Source organism: Lissotriton helveticus, chromosome 8, assembly GCF_964261635.1.
Source record: "Lissotriton helveticus chromosome 8, aLisHel1.1, whole genome shotgun sequence".
In the NCBI taxonomy this organism is placed as follows: domain Eukaryota; kingdom Metazoa; phylum Chordata; class Amphibia; order Caudata; family Salamandridae; genus Lissotriton; species Lissotriton helveticus.
Window position 1 is genome coordinate 1,716,460,963 of NC_136069.1, and position 22,525 is coordinate 1,716,483,487.

Here is a 22,525-nt window from a genome sequence, read left to right on the forward strand (position 1 = left end):
TCCGCTCGTACCTGCTCTGGAACTCTCAACTTCCTTGAGGGGTGCATTGTACGTTGCTTGTGCACTCCAATCCTCTGCGCCTCAGGAGTCTCTAAGCATGTGCTCCTCAGCGCGCACTCACAGCTCTATCCTTTACTATCACTCATTCTCTTGGCATTCACTCTCTGTCATGAACTTTCACTCTTTTGTCCACTCATTCTCTGCCAGTCACTCTCTCACTCACTCTCAGTAACTCACTCTCACATTCACTGTCACTCACTCAATTGCTCACTTTCACTATAGCTCTCACAGTCACTCAGGGGCATATTTACAAGCAGAGTGGCAAAGCGTGCCGCTAAGCCATTAAGGCTAACACCACGCTCCGTCACTTTAGAAACGCAGGGCCGCACCATATTTACAAGAATACGGAGCAGGCCTGTGTTTTCCCCTGCGCCGGTGCTAAATGTAGCTACCTAGCACCAACCAGCCACTCTTGCACCATAGTACAAGAGTGTCTGCGCTGCTGGGGAAGATTGTTTATGTGCACAAAGGTGTCCCTTCCGGCACATAAACAATCTGAAATGGCGATTTGAAACTTCTATGTGTGCTGCTTAATGCCGCACACATAGAAGTTGCAAAACATAATTTTTTTTTATGATTGTTAATGTGCAGGAAGGAACACCTTCCTGCACATAAACAATCAGAGGCCTCTTGCTGCGTCCATGTATGCTGCACAACGCAGCACACATGGAAACAGCATAAACAAGGACAATTAAAAATGTCTCCTCGTTTTGCCAGGGTAAGACCAGGTTTTCTCTGGTCGTAATTTTGGTGCTGCCTCATATTTACGCCACCCTTGTAAATATGGGGCAGCATCAAAATAAATGGGTGTTGCTGTGGAACGCCCAAAACAACACCCATTGCCCACCCCTTTCAAGCTAATTATAGGGTGATAGGGTGCCTTATATATAAGGCAGCTTTAAGCTTGTTGCCTTGTAAATAAGGGGAAGCCCGTATCGCGACAAGAACGTCATTAAAAGTGACATTGTGGTGGAGATAGGGGCTCGTAAATATGCCCCTTAATGTCTTATTTACTCCCTCTTTCATTCAACCACTTGCTCTGTTAGTCATTCTAAGTCACTCTTTTACTTCCTCTTACTTTCTCAGTTACTCACTCTCAGTCACTCGTTGCCACTCATTCTCTCTCAAGCACACACATACATGAACACACAACTGTTTGACATTTGCGTCTTACTTTCCTGGCCTCTGCTGCCCATCAGTGCTGTCCCTCAGGGCCTCAGAAGCAGAGTCCATGTACACCATGAGGTAAGCATCTCCCTCTCTTTAAACCCTTCCATGCAGGGCTAATTCCCCCGCGGTGCGTGGGGGGTCACGCGCGGCGCCACGGTATTCATGACAAGCCCAGCTCGTCATGCTGCACAGTGGAGCTGATTCAAAAGGGGGTGGTGATGGACAGAGTATCTGAATTAAGCAGAACACTCCTACCCAGTCAAAAGATCAGGGCTTGATCCATCACCGTTTTTTAGCTCACTGCACCATCCCAGTTCAGAACCTGGCTACATGCAAATTAGTCTGACCCTGGCCCAGTGCATCATGGGAACAGGGCAGACCAAACTACTAAGCCAATTCTTTACTGGAAAGGAAACAAGCTTCCGGGGACCGGTTTCTGGCATTACAGCCGTCTTCGGCCCGGCTTGCTTGAATCCTGATGGTGCAGTGAGCAAGGGACTCACATCTGAGCATACCCTTCCACACTTGTGGTGGCCAAAACGATTCAAAAGGGGGTGGTGATGGACAGAGTATCTGAATTAAGCAGAACACTCCTACCCAGTCAAAAGATCAGGGCTTGATCCATCACCGTTTTTTAGCTCACTGCACCATCCCAGTTCAGAACCTGGCTACATGCAAATTAGTCTGACCCTGGCCCAGTGCATCATGGGAACAGGGCAGACCAAACTACTAAGCCAATTCTTTACTGGAAAGGAAACAAGCTTCCGGGGACCGGTTTCTGGCATTACAGCCGTCTTCGGCCCGGCTTGCTTGAATCCTGATGGTGCAGTGAGCAAGGGACTCACATCTGAGCATACCCTTCCACACTTGTGGTGGCCAAAACGATTCAAAAGGGGGTGGTGATGGACAGAGTATCTGAATTAAGCAGAACACTCCTACCCAGTCAAAAGATCAGGGCTTGATCCATCACCGTTTTTTAGCTCACTGCACCATCCCAGTTCAGAACCTGGCTACATGCAAATTAGTCTGACCCTGGCCCAGTGCATCATGGGAACAGGGCAGACCAAACTACTAAGCCAATTCTTTACTGGAAAGGAAACAAGCTTCCGGGGACCGGTTTCTGGCATTACAGCCGTCTTCGGCCCGGCTTGCTTGAATCCTGATGGTGCAGTGAGCAAGGGACTCACATCTGAGCATACCCTTCCACACTTGTGGTGGCCAAAACGATTCAAAAGGGGGTGGTGATGGACAGAGTATCTGAATTAAGCAGAACACTCCTACCCAGTCAAAAGATCAGGGCTTGATCCATCACCGTTTTTTAGCTCACTGCACCATCCCAGTTCAGAACCTGGCTACATGCAAATTAGTCTGACCCTGGCCCAGTGCATCATGGGAACAGGGCAGACCAAACTACTAAGCCAATTCTTTACCGGAAAGGAAACAAGCTTCCGGGGACCGGTTTCTGGCATTACAGCCGTTTTCGGCCCGGCTTGCTTGAATCCTGATGGTGCAGTGAGCAAGGGACTCACATCTGAGCATACCCTTCCACACTTGTGGTGGCCAAAACGATTCAAAAGGGGGTGGTGATGGACAGAGTATCTGAATTAAGCAGAACACTCCTACCTGGACTCCTCCCTCTCCATGACCAGACAAGTCAACGCCGTCTCCTCGTCATGCTTCAACATCCTGCGCATGCTACGTAAGATCTTCCGGTGGATCCCCACCGAGACGAGGAAGACGGTCACCCAAGCCCTCGTCACCAGCCGACTGGACTACGGCAACGCCCTCTACGCCGGAACCACGGCCAAACTCCAGAAGAGACTCCAGCGGATCCAGAACGCCTCGGCGAGACTCATCCTCGACATCCCCCGACGCAGCCACATCTCCGGACACCTGAGAGATCTGCACTGGCTCCCGGTCAACAAGAGAATCACCTTCCGTCTCCTCACCCACGCGCACAAAGCCCTACACGACCAAGGCCCGAGCTACCTCAACAACCGGATCAACTTCTACACTCCCAAGCGCCTCCTCAGATCAACCAACCACGCCCTCGCCGCCGTCCCCCGCATCCGAAGAGAGACAACAGGAGGAAGGTCCTTCTCCTACCTGGCCGCCAAGACCTGGAACTCACTTCCCACCAATCTGCGCCTGACCCAAGACCACCTCTCCTTCAGGAAGAAGCTCAAGACTTGGCTGTTCGAGCAGTAGCGGCACCCCCCCCTCCCAGCGCCTTGAGACCCTACGGGTGAGTAGTGCGCTTTACAAATGACCTGATTGATTGATTGATTGACCCAGTCAAAAGATCAGGGCTTGATCCATCACCGTTTTTTAGCTCACTGCACCATCCCAGTTCAGAACCTGGCTACATGCAAATTAGTCTGACCCTGGCCCAGTGCATCATGGGAACAGGGCAGACCAAACTACTAAGCCAATTCTTTACTGGAAAGGAAACAAGCTTCCGGGGACCGGTTTCTGGCATTACAGCCGTCTTCTGCCCGGCTTGCTTGAATCCTGATGGTGCAGTGAGCAAGGGACTCACATCTGAGCATACCCTTCCACACTTGTGGTGGCCAAAACGATTCAAAAGGGGGTGGTGATGGACAGAGTATCTGAATTAAGCAGAACACTCCTACCCAGTCAAAAGATCAGGGCTTGATCCATCACCGTTTTTTAGCTCACTGCACCATCCCAGTTCAGAACCTAGCTACATGCAAATTAGTCTGACCCTGGCCCAGTGCATCATGGGAACAGGGCAGACCAAACTACTAAGCCAATTCTTTACTGGAAAGGAAACAAGCTTCCGGGGACCGGTTTCTGGCATTACAGCCGTCTTCGGCCCGGCTTGCTTGAATCCTGATGGTGCAGTGAGCAAGGGACTCACATCTGAGCATACCCTTCCACACTTGTGGTGGCCAAAACGATTCAAAAGGGGGTGGTGATGGACAGAGTATCTGAATTAAGCAGAACACTCCTACCCAGTCAAAAGATCAGGGCTTGATCCATCACCGTTTTTTAGCTCACTGCACCATCCCAGTTCAGAACCTGGCTACATGCAAATTAGTCTGACCCTGGCCCAGTGCATCATGGGAACAGGGCAGACCAAACTACTAAGCCAATTCTTTACTGGAAAGGAAACAAGCTTCCGGGGACCGGTTTCTGGCATTACAGCCGTCTTCGGCCTGGCTTGCTTGAATCCTGATGGTGCAGTGAGCAAGGGACTCACATCTGAGCATACCCTTCCACACTTGGCCAAAACGATTCAAAAGGGGGTGGTGATGGACAGAGTATCTGAATTAAGCAGAACACTCCTACCCAGTCAAAAGATCAGGGCTTGATCCATCACCGTTTTTTAGCTCACTGCACCATCCTGGCTACATGCTGAGCTCATCACAACTCCGCCCACTCCCATGGAACGCCCGCACAGGCGGGGAATTAGGCCCGCGTGGGCCGTCCGCGGCAGTTATGACCAGCTCAGTTCGTCATCTCGTCATGCGCACAGCTCCACTGTGCGCTCGTCATAAGCGTCGAAGGGCTTAAAGCCCCCACTGTGTTGGAGTGTGCATGGCCTGATGTGGGTATGTGCTGTCAATCACACTCTACGTATGACAGGTGGGCTTCTCATTGGTTAGAGTGCTGAGAGATGCAAACCCAGCACTGCCTGTCTGCACTCTGGATACCCTCTTGGGTGATCAGTGTGCTATAAAAATCAAACTAACATAACATAACACTTGAAACACACAAACAGTGTGACTGACTGGGGGAGTTCTCAGAGCATGACATGTGCGGTTTGTGCTTTTAGTAAAGCCGCTGGGAGTCTGAAGCTTGTTCCAGGCTGACAGAGCAAAAGGGAAGAAAGTCACACAAAAAATGCCCCAGTAGGGAAGCCGCCGCTGTGTATTCTTATATAGATATCACTTTTCTACCACATGTGAAGCACACAGACTCTTCTGGGTTCTTACATATGTAGTTACACTCAGTGGCGGCTCCTCGAGGGAGTGCTGCAGGGCAGTGGGGTGAGGCGGGCGGGGGAGGGTCAGGTTGGGGGTAGTAAACTCTGGAATACGGCCAAAACGAAGTTGTGTATATAAATAAATTAATAAAACAAATTAAATTGCGCACGCTGCAACACCAAATCGGAGCTGCAGCGCGCAATGACTTTGGAAAATCATGTGGCTATTCCCTTTCCCAACTCAAAGGATGGTTATTCAAGCTCTCATTGTGTCAAGACTGGATTACAGCAACGTGCTTTATCTGGGGGTGGCTAAAGCCTCCATCAAATAGTTGTAGGTAGTCCGGAACGCAACGGCAACGATGCCTTATAAGCTCCCGAAACGTGTTTCTGCCTCTCGTATCTTGATCCATTGGCTTATGGTAGGAAAGCCTCGTGCTACGTGCACAGAGTGAGGTCAGAGTGGGCCCAGAGTATCTTTATGAGTTTACTAAATCCCTTACACCAGCCCACCGCCTTTGCTCTGGACAACTTTCCCTGTGCGGTGTCCCCAGTGTTGAATGCACACGTATGGGAGGATGGTCAGTTACATATCAGGGCCCCAAGCTGTGGAAGGCTAACTCAGAACTTTTCAAAAGCTATCCCTTGCTATGACCTTCTGAAGACAGCTGAAAACTTGGTGGTTTTGAGTTAGAGAGACTTGGATAGACCTGACCTACTGTTTGAGCACTGGGAAACCCCAAGTGGGAAGGTTAGCACTATATAAAACTCCTTAATAATAATATTAATAATAATAATAATAATAATAATAATAATAATAATAATAATAATAATAATAATAATATTAATAATATTAATAATAATAATAATTATAATGAATAAATAATAAGCAGCCCAAAGTGGCATCTGAAAGTAGAACGTCCATCATGTTTGGTAATAGGATCATTTTATGCTTTGGGACAAGAGCAATTTATAGGGCCCAATTCACAGAACTAACACAAGACAAAATCCTAAACGTACTACTTTTGGTATTCACAGAAGGCATTTAATAGTAGTAAAGTTAGGATTTTGTCTTAAATCTGTCTTAAGTCTGTGTTAAGTCTATCTTAAGTCTGTCTTAAGTTTGTCTTAAGTCTGTGGCAGATATCGTAGGAGCAGTGCCAAGGGTGCCAAAGGGCACATCTACCACCTCTGGTTGCCTCGTATTGGTGCCCATTGCAGGGCTGCATGTCTCTTTGGTGACAAACAACTGACCTGGAGACTCTGAGGACTCCTGAGCTCAGGGATACACTCAGATCATCTGCTCAAGTGGGCAGAGTATTGCAAGTGTCTGCCGGCTGAACCAATATTCATTGATGACAGTACAGGATGTCCATCACTCATGGGAGCTTCCTAGACTGGAATCCCTTCCTCTACCCTCCCAGCAGCAGCTGGTTGACAATTAGTGCAAGATTGACCAACTACAAGCATCTGGGCAACAGAGAAGGAGACATGTTTGGGGGTTCAGCACTAAACATAATAATGGCACTGAGGAGTTTATGAGTTAGAGAAAGATGGGAAATTACCAGTGTGAGTGCAACATTCCCTTAAATCTCTCAGAGCTGAGAGAAATTTTCCCCAGAGACTTCTCCTAAACACAGACGTTGATAATGTTCCCTCAGAAGAAGCACATTTTCTTTTGGAAAGGGGAGTGTTACATTAAAACACGTTACTTTTATATGTAACTAGCGGCCCGACCCGACGTTGTCCGGGTATGACAGACATGTCTGCAATTAGAATGCGCCCCAGCGATATGTGCATACGCCGGCGCGTGTGTCTCTGCTCTGAAGTTCTGGCCTCACAGTCTGCCTCAGAGATATATGCCTGTTGCCTTCCTGCCGTGCACATCGTGCCCGGGCTCTGCATCCACAACACGGCGTGATGCACTGAGACGCCACACGCTGCGTCAACGTCACCCGACGGCGTACTCAGCCGCCACGATAGAACGCTATTCACACGCTCTAAACGTCACCCGATGGCGTACTCAGCCGCCTCGATAGAACGCTATTCACGTGCTCCAAACGTACGCACACGCCCACCTCAGAGCCGGCGCTACTTCCAACGGACTACTTTGTCACACAACGTGCTTTGTCCCCTCCAAAGTATATGTTGCGCCGGTGTATAGTCTACGTCCATCTGCTTTGCCTCACCTTTCCAATGCTGCATGTGGCGCTCCGGTTGGCGCTGTGGTTCCTGAGCTTACCCGCCTCAAAGGTTTGGTCTCTCTCTTTATTATATTAGTATGGATGTATTCACAGTACATTGCTGGTGTTGCAAGGATGGCTAATGGTAATTCTGATTTTTATTCATATTTTTTCAGGAACTGGTACTACATTGAAATGAGTTTCAAAGGATCTTATGCAAATTTGACTCAAGGCGTTGACGCTTTGTACTTTAAAGGAAGTTCCATTCCCTGCGAATTACTCCTGGTCGGGGATAAAGCCTTCCCTCTACTCGTGAGCAACTCTGGCCAAGTTCTTATCGCGGCTAGTCACTACGGGAAGGGTCGGATCGTGGTAATCTCTCATGAGTCCTACCTCAATAGCCCAAAGTTCTCAAAGCTCCTTCTCAATGCTGTCCAGTGGCTGAAACCCTCAGCAGATGCTCTGGTTGGTGTCCAGTCTACCTTTGACTCCCTAGGGAAGACCTTCTCTGATCATGGCATCAAGGTGCAGTCCACTGGTGGGTTTCTGGAATCCTTTGGCGTGTATTGCATGGACGCTTATAATGCCACTCAGAAGAAAGAGCTTATTGCATTGGTGAAGAACGGAGGCGGTCTCCTCATCGCAGGTCAAGCCTTGGATTGGGCCTCCAAGCACGGCACAGAAAAAATCTGCTTTGAATTTCCTGGAAACGAAGTGATCAATGTGTCTGGCATCTTTTTCACATCCAACCGGGTTGAGGGTGGAGTTTTGCCAATCTCCAAAGAAATTCCCCCTTGCCCATTGCTTGTTGGGTAAGTGAATATAAGACCTTATACTTAAACTGTGGTGATTGACAATTTGATAAACTCCTGCTTCAATGATGCAATTCTTCTTTTGTATGTATTATGTAGGAAGAGTTGCACATACTTTAATACAAAGGAAATATGTCAGATTGTTATTTTTTCACACATGAATCTTATTATCTATGTGAGCCATACTTACAAAAAAAGATTAATTACATCACAAATAAGCAAAACCTGCAGGCAGGTGTGAGCTATGTCGTTTTTCCTTACTAAGAGAACTACCCAGTTTCTGCAGCTGTAACGTCTGCCTTTAGTAAGAAAGATGTATAAGTCACTGCTGTGTATGACTGGTTTCCTAAATATATGTAAGCATTTCATCCCTGCATAAAATACGCCTTTAGAGTTAGCAGATTGTGCCACAAAGATTACATTTGAAATTGTCTTTATTTCATTTTTGTGATACTTTTACTAAAATGTCTTATTTCTTTCAAACCAAATGAAAACTACAGTAATTGGCCACTTTTCCACAATCCTATACATACAGATAATTGTGGAAAATAAATATATTTACACCTTTCATCACATTTGCTCATGATTTCCCTGATCACTCTGATTCACAATGGAAACTCACACAAGTATTTGAGATGTCATCAGTGATGTCACCGACAATGTCATGAGAGATGTAATATGTGCGCAAGTTATAGTTAGGCTAGCTAACTATAATTGCTGAATTTCACTTGTTTTGTATGAATGAAACCTGAGCCAAACTATAAAGTCTCTATAACCTTTGCTTTTTTCAGTGAATTTCTAAGGTTTTTTAAATTCTGTTTTCTAACTATAAAGTCCCTATAACCTTTGCTGTTTTCAGTGAATTTCTAAGGGTTTTTTAATTCTATTTCCTAACTATAATGGCCCTATAACCTTTGGTTTTTTAAGTGAATTTCTTAGTTAAAAAAAAAAAATCTATTTACTAACTATAACATCCCTGTCACCTTTGTTGAATTTCTATGTTTTTTTCAATTGTATTTCCCAAGTATAACATCTATGTATCCTTTGCTATTTAAAGTTGTTTCTTAAGTTTTTCAACAAAGCAAAGAGTTGACCCACAGATAGTCATAGGCAAGAACCTTTTGGTATTTTAAAAATCTTGTTTGACTATTCTATGTGTATAACTCTGTTTGACAATACTGAACAATTGTTTCACTGAACAGTACAGTATTCAATCATGGTGCGCTTTCCAATTTTCAGGCTGATGTGTGATGATTTGCTTGTGTACAAAACATTTTGGGGACAGAGAATGTATGTTTTACTTAGTAAATGTCATTATCATTTATAAATATAGTTCCGTAGTGAAACAAAATAAATGTAAACACTGTTTAAAGTAAGGATTAAAGTTGCATCGTATTTCGGATTTTTAAAAAGTTTTATTGTATGTGTAAATAATATTTTTTCTACATTTTCTGTTTCCATGGTGCCGCCAGCATTCACGATGTCTTTGTTAACTGTGCCCCAATAGTCTGCACCTCACAATCATTCCTCCAAGAACCTCCAAACACGCCCACAGTGGAAAGTGACAAGCCGAGGCCCGACATGAACAAAGAGACGCAGAAGGATGGGCTACCACCTGCTGGATGGGTACACACTATCACAGTCTCAAGGTTGCCGTGCTGGGTATCAGCATCTCCTAATGTAGGAGCAGAGCTACACACACGTATAGGTATGCGAGGGCCGAATGGCCTATTCAGTAGTAAGTCAGAAGGCAACCTTGAACAGGAAAGGAAATAATAACTAAATACAGTGTTCTGCTGAGGCAAGCAATACAAGTAACAAGGCCTAGATCAGACACAGCCTAATAGGGATTGCGAAATACGAAATGGAGTCACACTCGCTAACTGAAGCTCCCACATTACAGGGATAACTCAGTTGTTTGCATGACGTGAATACAATGGTGTCTAATTTAGCCGCACACTGCTAACTTAAAAAAATACGAGGCAAGTGCATAAGGAGAATGGGGTTTTGAAGCCTTTACAGAACCTCCTTTCAGCAGTGGAGGCTAAGTAACTTTATTTGGTGCTATCAGGCAAGGGGCTTTACAATTCTAATCAGGAGGGGAAATCTCTATTCACATGATCAATAGCTTAATACGCAGAAATGTTCAAATGCTCGCTATTAAGCAGAGAAAATATAAGAGACATGTTGACCTAAAAGTGTCTACATCAATGCTCATCCACCTTTCGATCTCTTTCTGAAGCATGATCTTAGCATTTGTAGTGTATGGATATCCTTTTTTTAGGAGTCGATGTACCTACTCAATTGACACAACAAGCTAGGAGATAGTGCATACAAGGGCCTATTTTTCGTTTAGCATATTTTTTACATTGTACCTGATAAAATGCAATATTTGCAAACCATCCCCTCGGATGCGAGGTATGAACTTGTGATCCATGGGTGAAGTGAACATTATGATACAGAATTTAAGACGGGACTATTGTCATGTTCGGTCTGTAATTGAAGTCATATGTTCTCACCCACCTTAATCTCCCCCGCTCCTAGATACAAAAACGAACTGTCATATTAACTATCATGACAGGTGCAAAATGTACAAATTCATTTGCAGTGCGTAAATCAATAAATGTCATATCTGGGACTGGAGAACAGAATCAGAGGTACACCAATCTAGGCACTTGTATCCTCATTTAGTAAGCTATTTTCCTCATCAATTGGGTGACCAAACGGATGCATGGTGATTGGAAGAGAAATATAACACAATGGAATTGGTGACCAGGGAACAGGCGGAGGGGTAAAACTCTTCGTTCCAGTGTCTTTCAGAGAGCCATAACTGGTAGGCTCCTATTGTTCATCTGGCGTAGGCGCTATTGAGCACCGGCGGTGGAGCTACTCGTCTAACTCTTTCTGGAAATATAAGCTTCACTCAGGATAGGGCACCCGCTCTCACTAATCCTCTCCAGTGCCCAGGTCAGTGCACCAATCTTCCTTACCCTGCTATGTTACTGCTGGCACCTTAGACAGGGTACCTGCAGCCTATTCTTCATCGATGAAGTCCATCCCTACTTTCCAACTATCCCTTGGTGCACTGTTCCTCCTTCGGGCGTATATTGTACCTTGTCACTCCAGGCACAGAGGTGTCAAGGGAAAAGGGGGGTCAAACTCAAGGCGGACTAAGGGGCAGTGACTCAACACAGGCAAGCCCTCAGGCTGGGACTCAGGCACAAGTAGACCAACAGGCTGGGGCTCCTGGATAGCCACTCTATATTTTTGTTTTTGGTGGTACTGCCTCGTCCACACCATTTTGCTCTGCAGTTTTGCCTCAGTCGTATTCATGGATGTTCCATCACAAGCAGCCAGGCTGTGAATCACGTCCGTGCCCCTCCTTATTGTGACTGCAGGGTGTCCCGGACCTATTTGTGGACATAATATGAACTTTCAGTTAACTGGCAAGGATAAAACTTTATATAATTTATTTTTTCTCTCCCAACACCAAGTAGTGGGGTATGCCTTTAATTTGTGTACTAAGCTCTGGAAGAACAATTGGGACATACTTTGGATCATTGCATCTGTCCATTCCTATATCATTTATCTGAAGAACCTCAAAAAGGGAATTTCAAATCAATGGCTTGTTTGTCTTTCGTGTCTTAGCAAGCTTGTGTTCAATAAGTCGTAGCGATCAGGAGACAGCTTCAACTTTGGGATCCTTCGCTGCTGTGCAGGTCTGTAGACACCTTTAGAATTATTTTTCTAAGAAAGCCAACATAAATAGTACATTTGTGACCATGCTCTCAAGTTACATTTGTTGCTGGAAAACGTAAAATTGCTAATTTAACATGAATTCGTATTATGTAAATAACTGACTAATTAAGCATAATATAGCAAGTACATGAGTTCTCCAGCAAAACTTGTTGTTCCAAACAAGCTTTTGTAGAGCTATGTGCTCTTCAAACAGTTTACCACTATTAAGAAATGTGACATGCAAGGGAAAGAAATCACTTTTTACACAAACTGGGTCAGGTGTCATCATAACCAAGGGAAAGACATATGCATCTAGCAGCATTCACTTTCTTTTTTTCCTTCTGGCCTACAAATTCACCATCTCTAGTAAAGGCTGTCAGCTCAATTACACAGGCTAACTGATAAGGGACTTGTGATGTCTCTGTGACTGTATGCAGTGTTGTTAGTGGCATGTGCAATAGTGATGGTACCGTCTGGGAACTTAAACAAGGGCCATCGACATTTAATTCCCATTGAGGGTCAGATAAGGGAACATCAGTCTAGTCTACCCGTCCTTTCATCTCCATTTCATTTCCAATTCCATCAATTTAAAAGGGAAGGGCAGTGCTTCAAGGTGACACATTTTAATCATGACAATTTTTGCAAACAGCGTTATTTTATAGTATGTTAGATGTACACTGGTGAGGTCCTGTGTCTCTGTTTATTCAAATTAGTGTCTAAAGCGAGTCCAACCGATTTTCCTAGGGAGACGGCCACCGTCATGACCATTCCTGGACCGCTCGGGAGGGCTCTTGTGGTAGCGTCAAAGACAGAAAGCACGCACGACAAACCGTCTTGTGTACTTACAACACAAAACAGCACACAACAATATATGTAAGAAGCACAGAAGCCAAAGAAAAATGCAGCTTGTTAGTTGCCCAAAAGACAATTTCATGCACCTCATTTATTGTGTTAATTCGCCAAGGAGATAATCTCCTAGCCCCTTCGATAGAAGGTGACCTAAGCAGGTGACCTCCTGTTGACAATACTTACCCCTTTTGTAGCTAGGCACGAGCAGACAGACTTATCCCAAAGACAATGTGTAAAGTATTTGTACCAATATTCATAGTAACACAGTGAAGACACCATAAAAGGACACCACACCAAATGCACATCCCCTTCCTCTGTCACACTGAAACAAGACAATTAATCCACAAAAAGACAGAAATGCACAGAAAAGTTGGCCAAGAAAATATCTTCTTCCTAAAAGTTCTGCGTTCAAACACAGACTTTAAAAACCATCCTTACTAAAAGATGTATTATCAAATTCTGAGCTCATTCTTATTTTATATCTTATCCCTATGAAGGATATACTCGTAAAATGTCCCAAGAATTCCCCATTTTGTCTTATCAGCAGGGCAGCCCTTCAATAGGGAATAAGAAAAATGGTAGCTGTACACCACCAGGACACGTCACACACACCAGCACGTATCCCACTCCTCACACATACCACACCTCACCCAGGGAGGTCCTGGGCCCATTATAGGGGTGCCCTATGTACAAACTGTCCACAGGCACCGCGGTGGCAGGCCCGAGACATCCTTTCAAGGTCACTCATGCGAGCGGTTCAATCATCACCGCAAGCCCATCGGCAGCGCCTGATCCACAAGCCCTGGCACACCCAGTGCCCTACACTATGGATCTACTTGCAAAACAGAATTTGTAAAAGAGGAAGAACAAGCCCAATATCAATTTACACAGAAAGCACTTGCACTGTGACACTGATCAGCAGTGGCAAAATACCCAAAGCATCTAAGTTAGCAAAAACGAAAAACTAGCACAGCATCAAAACATAGGAGGTAGAGGCCAAAAGTCAGGGAAAACCACGCCAAGGATGCCATGTCTAACAATATGTAACTGTACTGTCCCTACTACTTTTACTGCATGTCTAAAACAATAAACAAGTAACTACCACTTTTAAAACCTATTTATAGATGATCTGTCTTTCTGCATAGTCCTAAGAGGTGCAGCAGAGCCTATGAATCTTACCAATCAATGTTAATTTGCACAAAGAATTGTTATTGAAAGAAATAGTACCGCCAAAGAATGTATTTTGCATCAGTGATAGAAAAAATATTGTGCAGCAGAAAGAACCATCACCAGAAACATAGCTAGAAAAGCAGGATTTCGGAAATCCACATTTTTCATGAACTTCCCACCAATCAGTCACAAAAATGTAAACACAATCAATGTAATGGGAATATTACAATTTACCAATTGTCTCCTTGTCAACACATTTCTCAACCAAATCCTGTATCATGTACAACAAGGCTCGCAAAATCTGTAGGAATCCCAGCTCTGCATCCTCCTGTTGCCCACAAAGCGGATGGCACATCCACAAAACTCAGGGGGGGGGGGGAAGGGCAAACACTATTCACTACTTCCATTAAGGCCCGTCATCAGACATTCACCTGCCTGGGCGCAGTAATAGTAGGATGCCAAACCCATCACATGCTCACAACCATTAGACATTAACTAAAAATTTTAACCAAATCTGTATACAAACAATCAAATCCCCCTTTTAGGACACAAATCCTGCCCACTATGATCTAGACACACCTTCACTCTCACCTCTTCCCCTGGCGACAAGCCTTTAACTTACAGGACCCAGATACATGACAATGCTGCCTAACAACATAATGGCCATGGGTGGCAGAGACAAAGAAAGAGCACGATGTGTCATAGCCATAGCAGCCTCAGGGACATAACAGGAGCAAAAACAGCAGAAACAGAAAGAACAGCTGAATGTTCAAAGCAATAAAATCAGAGGGTCATGTGTCAACTGTCATTTATGAAAACAATGCTACAGCTGTCTCTTGTTGGGCCATATTACACTGTACGTTCCCATCAGAAATCTGATATTTAACATCATTTGGTGTACGGTGACCTATGTTGTTTTTAATTTACAAAACAAATCTTTTCCCGACGGGCCTCAATCACAAACAACAAATTGGTAACCTTCCTCAAATGAACCTACTGTTGCCGCAACCCTCTCTAAAACTGACTTTGCATTTTCTCTTTTAAAACTCCTACAACTTTGATATTGTTTCCTAAGTGGGAAAATGTGAACCTTCCACTCTTGCCACAATGGACTTGGTAATGCCAAAAAAGTTAAAGCCTAAAAACTCATCTTCAAACACAGCAACCTGTTGAAACGTGGTCTTATTTTTTTCAGAAAAGAATTCACATATGCCCTGGACAGCTTACTCAAATTAATTCCAGCCTTCTGCATATAAAAAAAACTCCTGAGCACCTTTTATTTCTGCTTGTGAAACCACCCATTGTAAGACTATTTTATTCCCTGCAAGCAACTTTTCTGACCAAACCCTCTGAATACCATCATATTTTTTTCCCTCCTAAATCTGCCTGCCTCTCCCAGTGCCTCAATTCTCGAACTGCTCTCTGCGTTGAGCCCCCCTTGGGAATACCTTACTTATCTTCAAGGCCGAACAGCAGGCCTGTAAAACCACATTGAATCACAATCTATGTATTTCATTTCTCCTACTGCACTTTTTAGAATGCGTGCCTGTTCAGCACAAATATATACTACCTTGAATGTTGAAAACACATTTTTCAAATTAAATGCAAAAAGCAACTGCATGTCTGTAGCTCAAAACAGCTTTTGTCCTTTTGCAAAGTGCAAAGCAAAATGGAAAATCTAGGTACCATCAGCGCACCCCTCCTTTTCTCTCTCATTTCTTTTATCATCGCAGCACGCTCCTTAACTGTCTTATTTTACATTCTCTCCCCAGTACGCATTCCTCCGTCCTTTCTCAAACCATTCACTCTATGCAAAAATTAAACATATATATTATTACTATTATTTGTGCCGGCTGATCTTCCATCAATCATGCATCTGCAGAACAACAATGACAACAAGAAACTCATTCCAGGCATTTTCGAAAAAGAGCCAAAGGCATTATTTTGCCTGGAAGAAAGATTACAAATACTTTTTCCCAAAAGACAGTCCTCAGACCATACCAAAAACAAACTGATGGTGCACCATATTCACAAAACACACTCACAGACGAAAAGAGCTCTCAAGAGCAGTCCTCAGACTGAGCCATGGCAAGTCAGTCCTCGGATTGAACCAAAACACGTCAGGCTCTAGCCTGAACCAAAACAAGTCAGTCCTCAGACTGCACCATGACAAGACAGTCCATACAATGTACCAAGACAAGAAGACAGGCTCCAGCCCCAGACCTTTTTAAGAGTAAGACAAATTTCTATTTGGCCTGGCAGATTGTTCACAAACAGTCCCAGGCCTTTTCAAGAATAGGCCGAATTTCTAGTTGGCCTGGTAAACTGCTCACAAACACTCTGTGTCTTTTAAGGGTTCGCAAACCCACCAAGATCAAGACAAGACAGTCCAAAGACTGTACCAGACACAGCCCATAGGCTCGTGCCATTCAAGCATGGCACCACATTTTTGTAAGAATCAAATCACTCACCTGGTGCACTCAAGTCGAGCAAAGTTATTCTACACTGCGGACTCGACTGACCAAATGGTCAAATGCAAGGTTTTGCCTTCTCGGGACCCCAGCCGGTGACACTAGATGAGGAGCCGTCCGATCAGATGGGTGGGGCCGCCAAGAAAACCTTGCTCTTATCATGTGGGGATCCCCGATCCGCCCGACCGACCAGATGCAACTCCGACCCTGCAACCGGATTATGGGCAAGCTGGATCGCCTGCGGGTCCATGTTTGGGCACCAACTGAAGGAATTGGCCCTTAGGGGCCACCAGGGTTATTTACAACCTCCTGCTCACCTTCCACCAAATGAAGAGTCAGTCAGACAGTAGAAGATATGAACAAGGACTTATTAGCAATACTCTGCAGAGGAGTCCAAGTCTGACCTGCACCCTAAGATGTCTGCCGAGGGTCTGGCTCTCCAACAGTCTGCAATACATAATCATTCCTCCAAAAACCTCAAATAAGCCCACAGTGGAAAGTTACCAGCTTAGGCCCGACATGAACAAAGAGACGCAGAAGGATTGGCTACAACCTGCTGGATGGGTACACACTATCACAGTCTCAAGGTTGCCGTGCTGGGTCTCAGCATCTCCTAACATGGGAGCAGAGCTACATACACGGATAGGTATGTGATGGCAGAATGGACTATTCATTAGTAAGTTAGAAGCAACCTTGAACAGGAAAGGAAATAATAACTAAATACAGTGTTCTGCTGAGGCAAGCAATACAAGTAACGAGGCCTAGTTCAGACACAGCCTAATAGGAATTGCGAAATACAAAATGGAGTCACACTCGCTAACTGAAGCTCACACATTGCAGGGATAACTCAGTAGGTTACATGACATGAATACAAATGGTGTCTAATTTATCCAGACACTGCTAACCTAATATAATACGGGACAAGTGCATAACGAGAATGGGGTTTTCAAGCCTAACACAAGGACGAAGGAGGTGGATGAACATGTTCATATTGTAAAAACACCTGCGTCTGCAAAGAAGGGTCAATAATAAAGTTGACAGCAGCCAACATCAAAGAGCTAGCCCATTGGATCCAAAATGGATGCTAGGCTTTGGAATTCGGAACACTAGCCTTCATAACAGCTTCCAAAGCAGGTACCAGCGAGTTCATATAAATACATTTACCTTGCGCCAGGGAGAGCTCCTTTAGAATCGCTATCTGAACTGCGGTCAATATTTTTTCACTAGAAGAGAAACGCATCTCAACTGGAGTACACAAATGTGATTTGTAAGGGAAACAACCTTTACAACGTAACTTTTACAACGCACTACCATTACAACGAAACTTTTACAACGCAAAAACTTTTACAACGCATACCATTACAACGCATGTTTTTACAACGCAAGTACCTTTACAACGCATACCATTACAACGTAAGTATTGGTAAGTATATAATTATATTTAAAATTATATATGTTTGGTTTTTTTAAGGGGTATTTGTAGGGTTCAGGGTCAGTTTTTAGTTTTTGGGTAAAGGGGTATTTTTAGGGTACAGGGTCAGTTTTCAGTTTTTGGGTAAAGGGGTATTTTTAGGGTTCAGGGTCAGTTTTCAGTTTTTGGGTAAAGGGGTATTTTTAGGGTTCAGGGTCAGTTTTCAGTTTTTGGGTAAAGGGGTATTTTTAGGGTTCAGGGTCAGTTTTCAGTTTTTGGGTAAAGGGGTAATTTTAGGGTTCAGGGTCAGTTTTCAGTTTTTGGGTAAAGGGTTTTTTTTAGGGTTCAGGGTCAGTTTTCAGTTTTTGGGGTACAGGGGTATTTTTAGGGTTCAGGGTCAGTTTTGGGTTTTTGGGGTAAAGGGGTATTTTTAGGGTTCAGGGTCAGTTTTGGGTTTTTGGGGTACAGGGGTATTTTTAGGGTTCAGGGACAGTTTGGGGTTTTTGGGGTACAGGGGTACTTTTAGGGTTCAGGGTCATTTTGGGGTTTTTGGGGTACAGGGTAAAAATTTTTTTTTAATTAATTTAATTAAATTAAATTAAATTATATTAATTTCAATTAATTTAAAATAAAAAAAATAATATATACTTACCAATACTTACGTTGTAATGGTATGCGTTGTAAAGGTACTTGCGTTGTAAAAACATGCGTTGTAATGGTATGCGTTGTAAAAGTTTTTGCGTTGTAAAAAATTCGTTGCAATGGTATGCGTTGTAAAAGTATGCGTTGTAACGTCATACATCCGATTTGTAAGCAACGGGGACCATGTACCCTTCATTGAAAGTCAAGTAGGTAAAACCTAACGCACCTGGTACACTCCTTATGACCAACTTTGTTGAATTGTCACATGTTAACAAGAAGTTTGTCACAAGCATATCAGGCTGCAAAGACCGGAGAATCACGGTATGTTCCGAAAGCCAACTGGAAGCCGAAAAAGAAGGTTGAATCAATGAATCTAAGCTGTTGCGCTGGACATAATCAGGAATGTATGTCCTCCCAAAATTTAAAAAAAACAGCAAGGATTCAACATTTTTAGGTGTAAATGGAGGTTGCAAGTCAGAACATTTCTCCAGAAAGAAGGGGGCCAACCCCCTCTCTTCATTGTTGAGTTTGTAACCAAGAAAAAGGACAGCCAAGAAGGTGATGTAAATTTGTAACCAAAATTTGCAAAATGTGTAATAATGTGGTATACAAGCAAGAGATGCTGCTGTAATACATCATCCGTCAAGAATATGTCATCGACATATGAGAAGGCATCAGGGTCGATCTCATGCAAAAGGAAAACTATGCGTGCACAAAACTGAAGGCAGTGGTAATGAGGTCAGAGGATTATCACTGAGGGAAAAGCAGGGTTTTGAGCTTTTTTCGAAATGTTGTCAGGGAAGGCTCAAGTTTCAGTGGAGCCGGGAGAGCATTCCACAGATTTGGGGCAAGGCAGGAGAAGGATCGTCTGCCGATTCTTGCCAGTTTGAAACGTGGAATTAGGAAATTCCCTTGAGAAGAGGATCTAAGAGGACGGGAGGGAGTGTATGATTGGACAATAGACTGGAGGTACGCAGGGGCTAGCCCTTGCTTGATCTTATGCATAAAGGAGAGGGTCTTAAATTTAATTCTGTTTTCAATGCGGAGCCAATGTAGATCTTTGAGATAGGGGGAAATGGATGATCTCCAGGGAATTTTGCAAAGTAGGCGGGCAGCAGAGTTTTGAACAAGCTGGAGTTTCCTCTGTGTCTCCGCGGTGACTCCAAGGTAAAGTACGTTACCGTAGTCCAGTCGTGCGATGACTAAGGCCTGGACTACCGTACGCCTTGTGGAGTCCGGGAGCATCCAGAGGATTTTGCGGAGCCACCCAAGGATGGAAAAACAGGTGGCTGCCACTCTGACAACCTGGTGTCGCATGGATAGTGAGTCATCCAGGACAAAGCCCAGGTTCCGTACCTGTGTCACAGGCAGGCGTAGAGGCCCCATTTCTGGAGGCCAATGTTGGGGGCCCAAGAGGTGTTTGTGTTTGCCTAGGATGACTACTTCCGTCTTGTCCCCGTTCAATTTCAGGAGATTGGTCCGTATCCATTCAGCAACTCTGCTGAGTCCCAGTTTGAGAGCAGATGGAGCACAGGTTTTGGCCGGGGAGAGTGAAAAAATGGTTGGGTATCGTCTGAGTATGAGTAAAGGGAAAGACCGGAGTCTTCCACAATGCTAGCCAGGGGCCTCACATAGATGTTAAATAGCATTGGGCTAAGTGAGGACCCCTGAGGCACCCCATGCGCAGACGAATGCATAGAAGAGGCAGAATTGGAGGAGAAGACTTGGAAAGAACGATCACTGAGATAGGAAGAGAGCCAGGCCAATGCAGGTCCGGTCACTTCGGCCGCCTCCACTGCTTTCAAAAGAACAGGGTGTGAAACTGTGTCAAATGCGGTGCTTAAGTCTAAAAGAATAAGCGCCAAGGTTTCACCCTGATCGAGGCGGGAACGTAAGTTCTCAGTAACTCCTAGAAGAGTGGTTTCTGTAGAGAAATGGGTGCGGTACCCGGATTGAGATGGATGTAGAAAGCCTGTTGCCTCGATATGGGAGGTAAGGTGAGTATTGACATGTCTCTCCAGAATTTTTTTAAATATTGGCAGCAGGGAAATGGGGCGGTAGTTAGAATAGGTCTTGGGGTCTGCGCCACGTTTTTTTAAGAGAGGAATCATCATAGCTCTTTTCCATTCGTCCGGGACTATGGATTCTCGTAAGGAAGAGTTAAGGAGATCTTGAATAACTAGAAGTAAGTCTGGAGAAAGCTGACGGAGAATATGGATGGGGATTGGATCCAGGGGAGAACCTGAGTTAACCTTGGCCATACAGTCGCGGAGCGAGTTTTGCTGGAGCTGGGGCCATTCTGAAATTTGTGTCGTCAGGGAAGGGGAGTCAGGTATGTCCGGGGTAGTCGGGTCTTGAGGAGTATTAGGAGGGACTGTGGAAAGTGATTTGTAGATCATGTCTACTTTAGAAATGAAGAAATCTGCAATCTCATTGCATTGGGTCTCTCCCAATGCCGGTGGAGTTGGGGAAGTGTTTGAGCCTGCTAACTTTTTCACCGTTGAGAATAAGGCTTTCCGCCGGTTGGAGGTGCTATTTATGGACTCCAAAACATAGAAGGCTTTCGTCTTTCTGCAGGCTAGATGGTATTGCCTAAGGGCAGAACGATAGTTTTGTTTGTCGTTTAAGGCATATGTCTTTCTCCAGGATCTTTCTAGCTGTTTGCATTTAGATTTCATAATTTTCAGATCATTCGTGAACCAAGACGCTGGAGGGAGATGGGCAGTGGGGCGTTTGGAACTAGGCGGCAGATGCTGGTTGATGTTGGAGGACAGCAAGAGATGGACTTCCTGGTTAAATAATATACATGTTTGTTCGGAAGTAGGGCGGCTAGCAAGTAGCGTAGCATTGAGTGCAGGAATATTTAGTTTGGACCAGGCTCTATAACTGCTAGTGATGACAGGGAAGGGCATGTTATTGGTGCTCTCTACGGTCAAACTAAAGGAGATGGCAAAATGGTCTGACCAGTCAAGGGGAAGGGCAGGGGTGCTACAATCAAGCAGAATGTTAGAGATAATTGGATCGAGTAAATGGCCAGCTTGATGAGTTGGACCCTGATTTCTGAGTATCAGGTTAATGGCCTCACAATCAGATAAGAAAGTACTGCTGGGGCTGTTTTGCGTGTCTTCTAAGTGGAGGTTTAGGTCCCCCAAGAAAGTAAAATAACTGATTTCAATGCTAGCGGGGCTACTCATTCGGCAAAAGATGTAAGCCACCGGGTGGGTTTGTCGGGGGGCGGTAAATGAGTATTCCCGATATTGTCAGTTGAAAAGAGACTGAAAGTTTGAATAAAGCAGCTTCGCAGTCGGGGAAAGGGAGAGCATCTAATTGACAGGAGTGAGTAGCCTTAAGGATAATCGCCATCCGGCCGCCTTTCCCCGTATCTCTGTCCTGTCTGTCTATGACATAGCCTGATGGGAGGGCACTGGCCACATCTGGGCCAGAACTGGCATGAAGCCAGGTTTCGGTCAGGAACAGCGCATCTGGTTGGGTGGAGGTGAGGAGGTCAAAGATGTGATCTTTGTTTTTTGGTAGGGATCGACAGTTTATACTCCAGAACTTATAGGGTGGGGTCGGAGGGTTTGTAGACAGAGTCTCCTGGTTAAAGGAGAAGAGACATTAAGGACATTTGACTAAGTCACTGACTAATGGATCTAGGGGAGGACAAGTAGAGGAGTGACATTTTAGCCGGTGTAACTCCTCAAGTGAGTAAGCGACATGTGTGTGAGAGTTTGGCTCGTTTAGGGCAGGGTTTGTGGCCGCTGGACGCTCCGGGGCGCAGACGGGCTTGCGTTTGGCGAGCCTTCGGCGCGCCCGCTGCGCTCGTCCGCTGCGCCTCCGGGAAATGGGTTCCATTTTATGCAGTGCAGGGTGGGAGGGACTAGCAAGTAATCTGCTCGCCCTCTACCTCACCCAAGATGGCGCCGGCAAGGAGTTACTCAGGCCGATACAGCGCCTGATCGGCTACTGTTGGCTCTGAGTAGGAGTGCGCGGGGGTCAGTAAGTCAATGGGTGAGTGCTCAGAAATTAAAATTTTTAAATTAGAGTCCAAGGTTTTTAAAATGCAGAGT

The 22,525-nt window shown here is 44.9% G+C and overlaps 1 protein-coding gene across 1 annotated transcript in view; it reads left to right on the forward strand.

Moving 5' to 3' along the window:
* The first annotated feature begins 7,557 nt into the window (after positions 1-7,557).
* Positions 7,558-22,525, forward strand: part of LOC144772177 (TRPM8 channel-associated factor homolog) — a 109,173-nt gene continuing 94,205 nt past the window's right edge. Inside the window, exon 1 of the mRNA XM_078656314.1 lies at positions 7,558-8,174. Coding sequence (XP_078512440.1) covers positions 7,558-8,174 — 617 coding nt within the window. The remainder of the gene's footprint in view (positions 8,175-22,525) is intronic.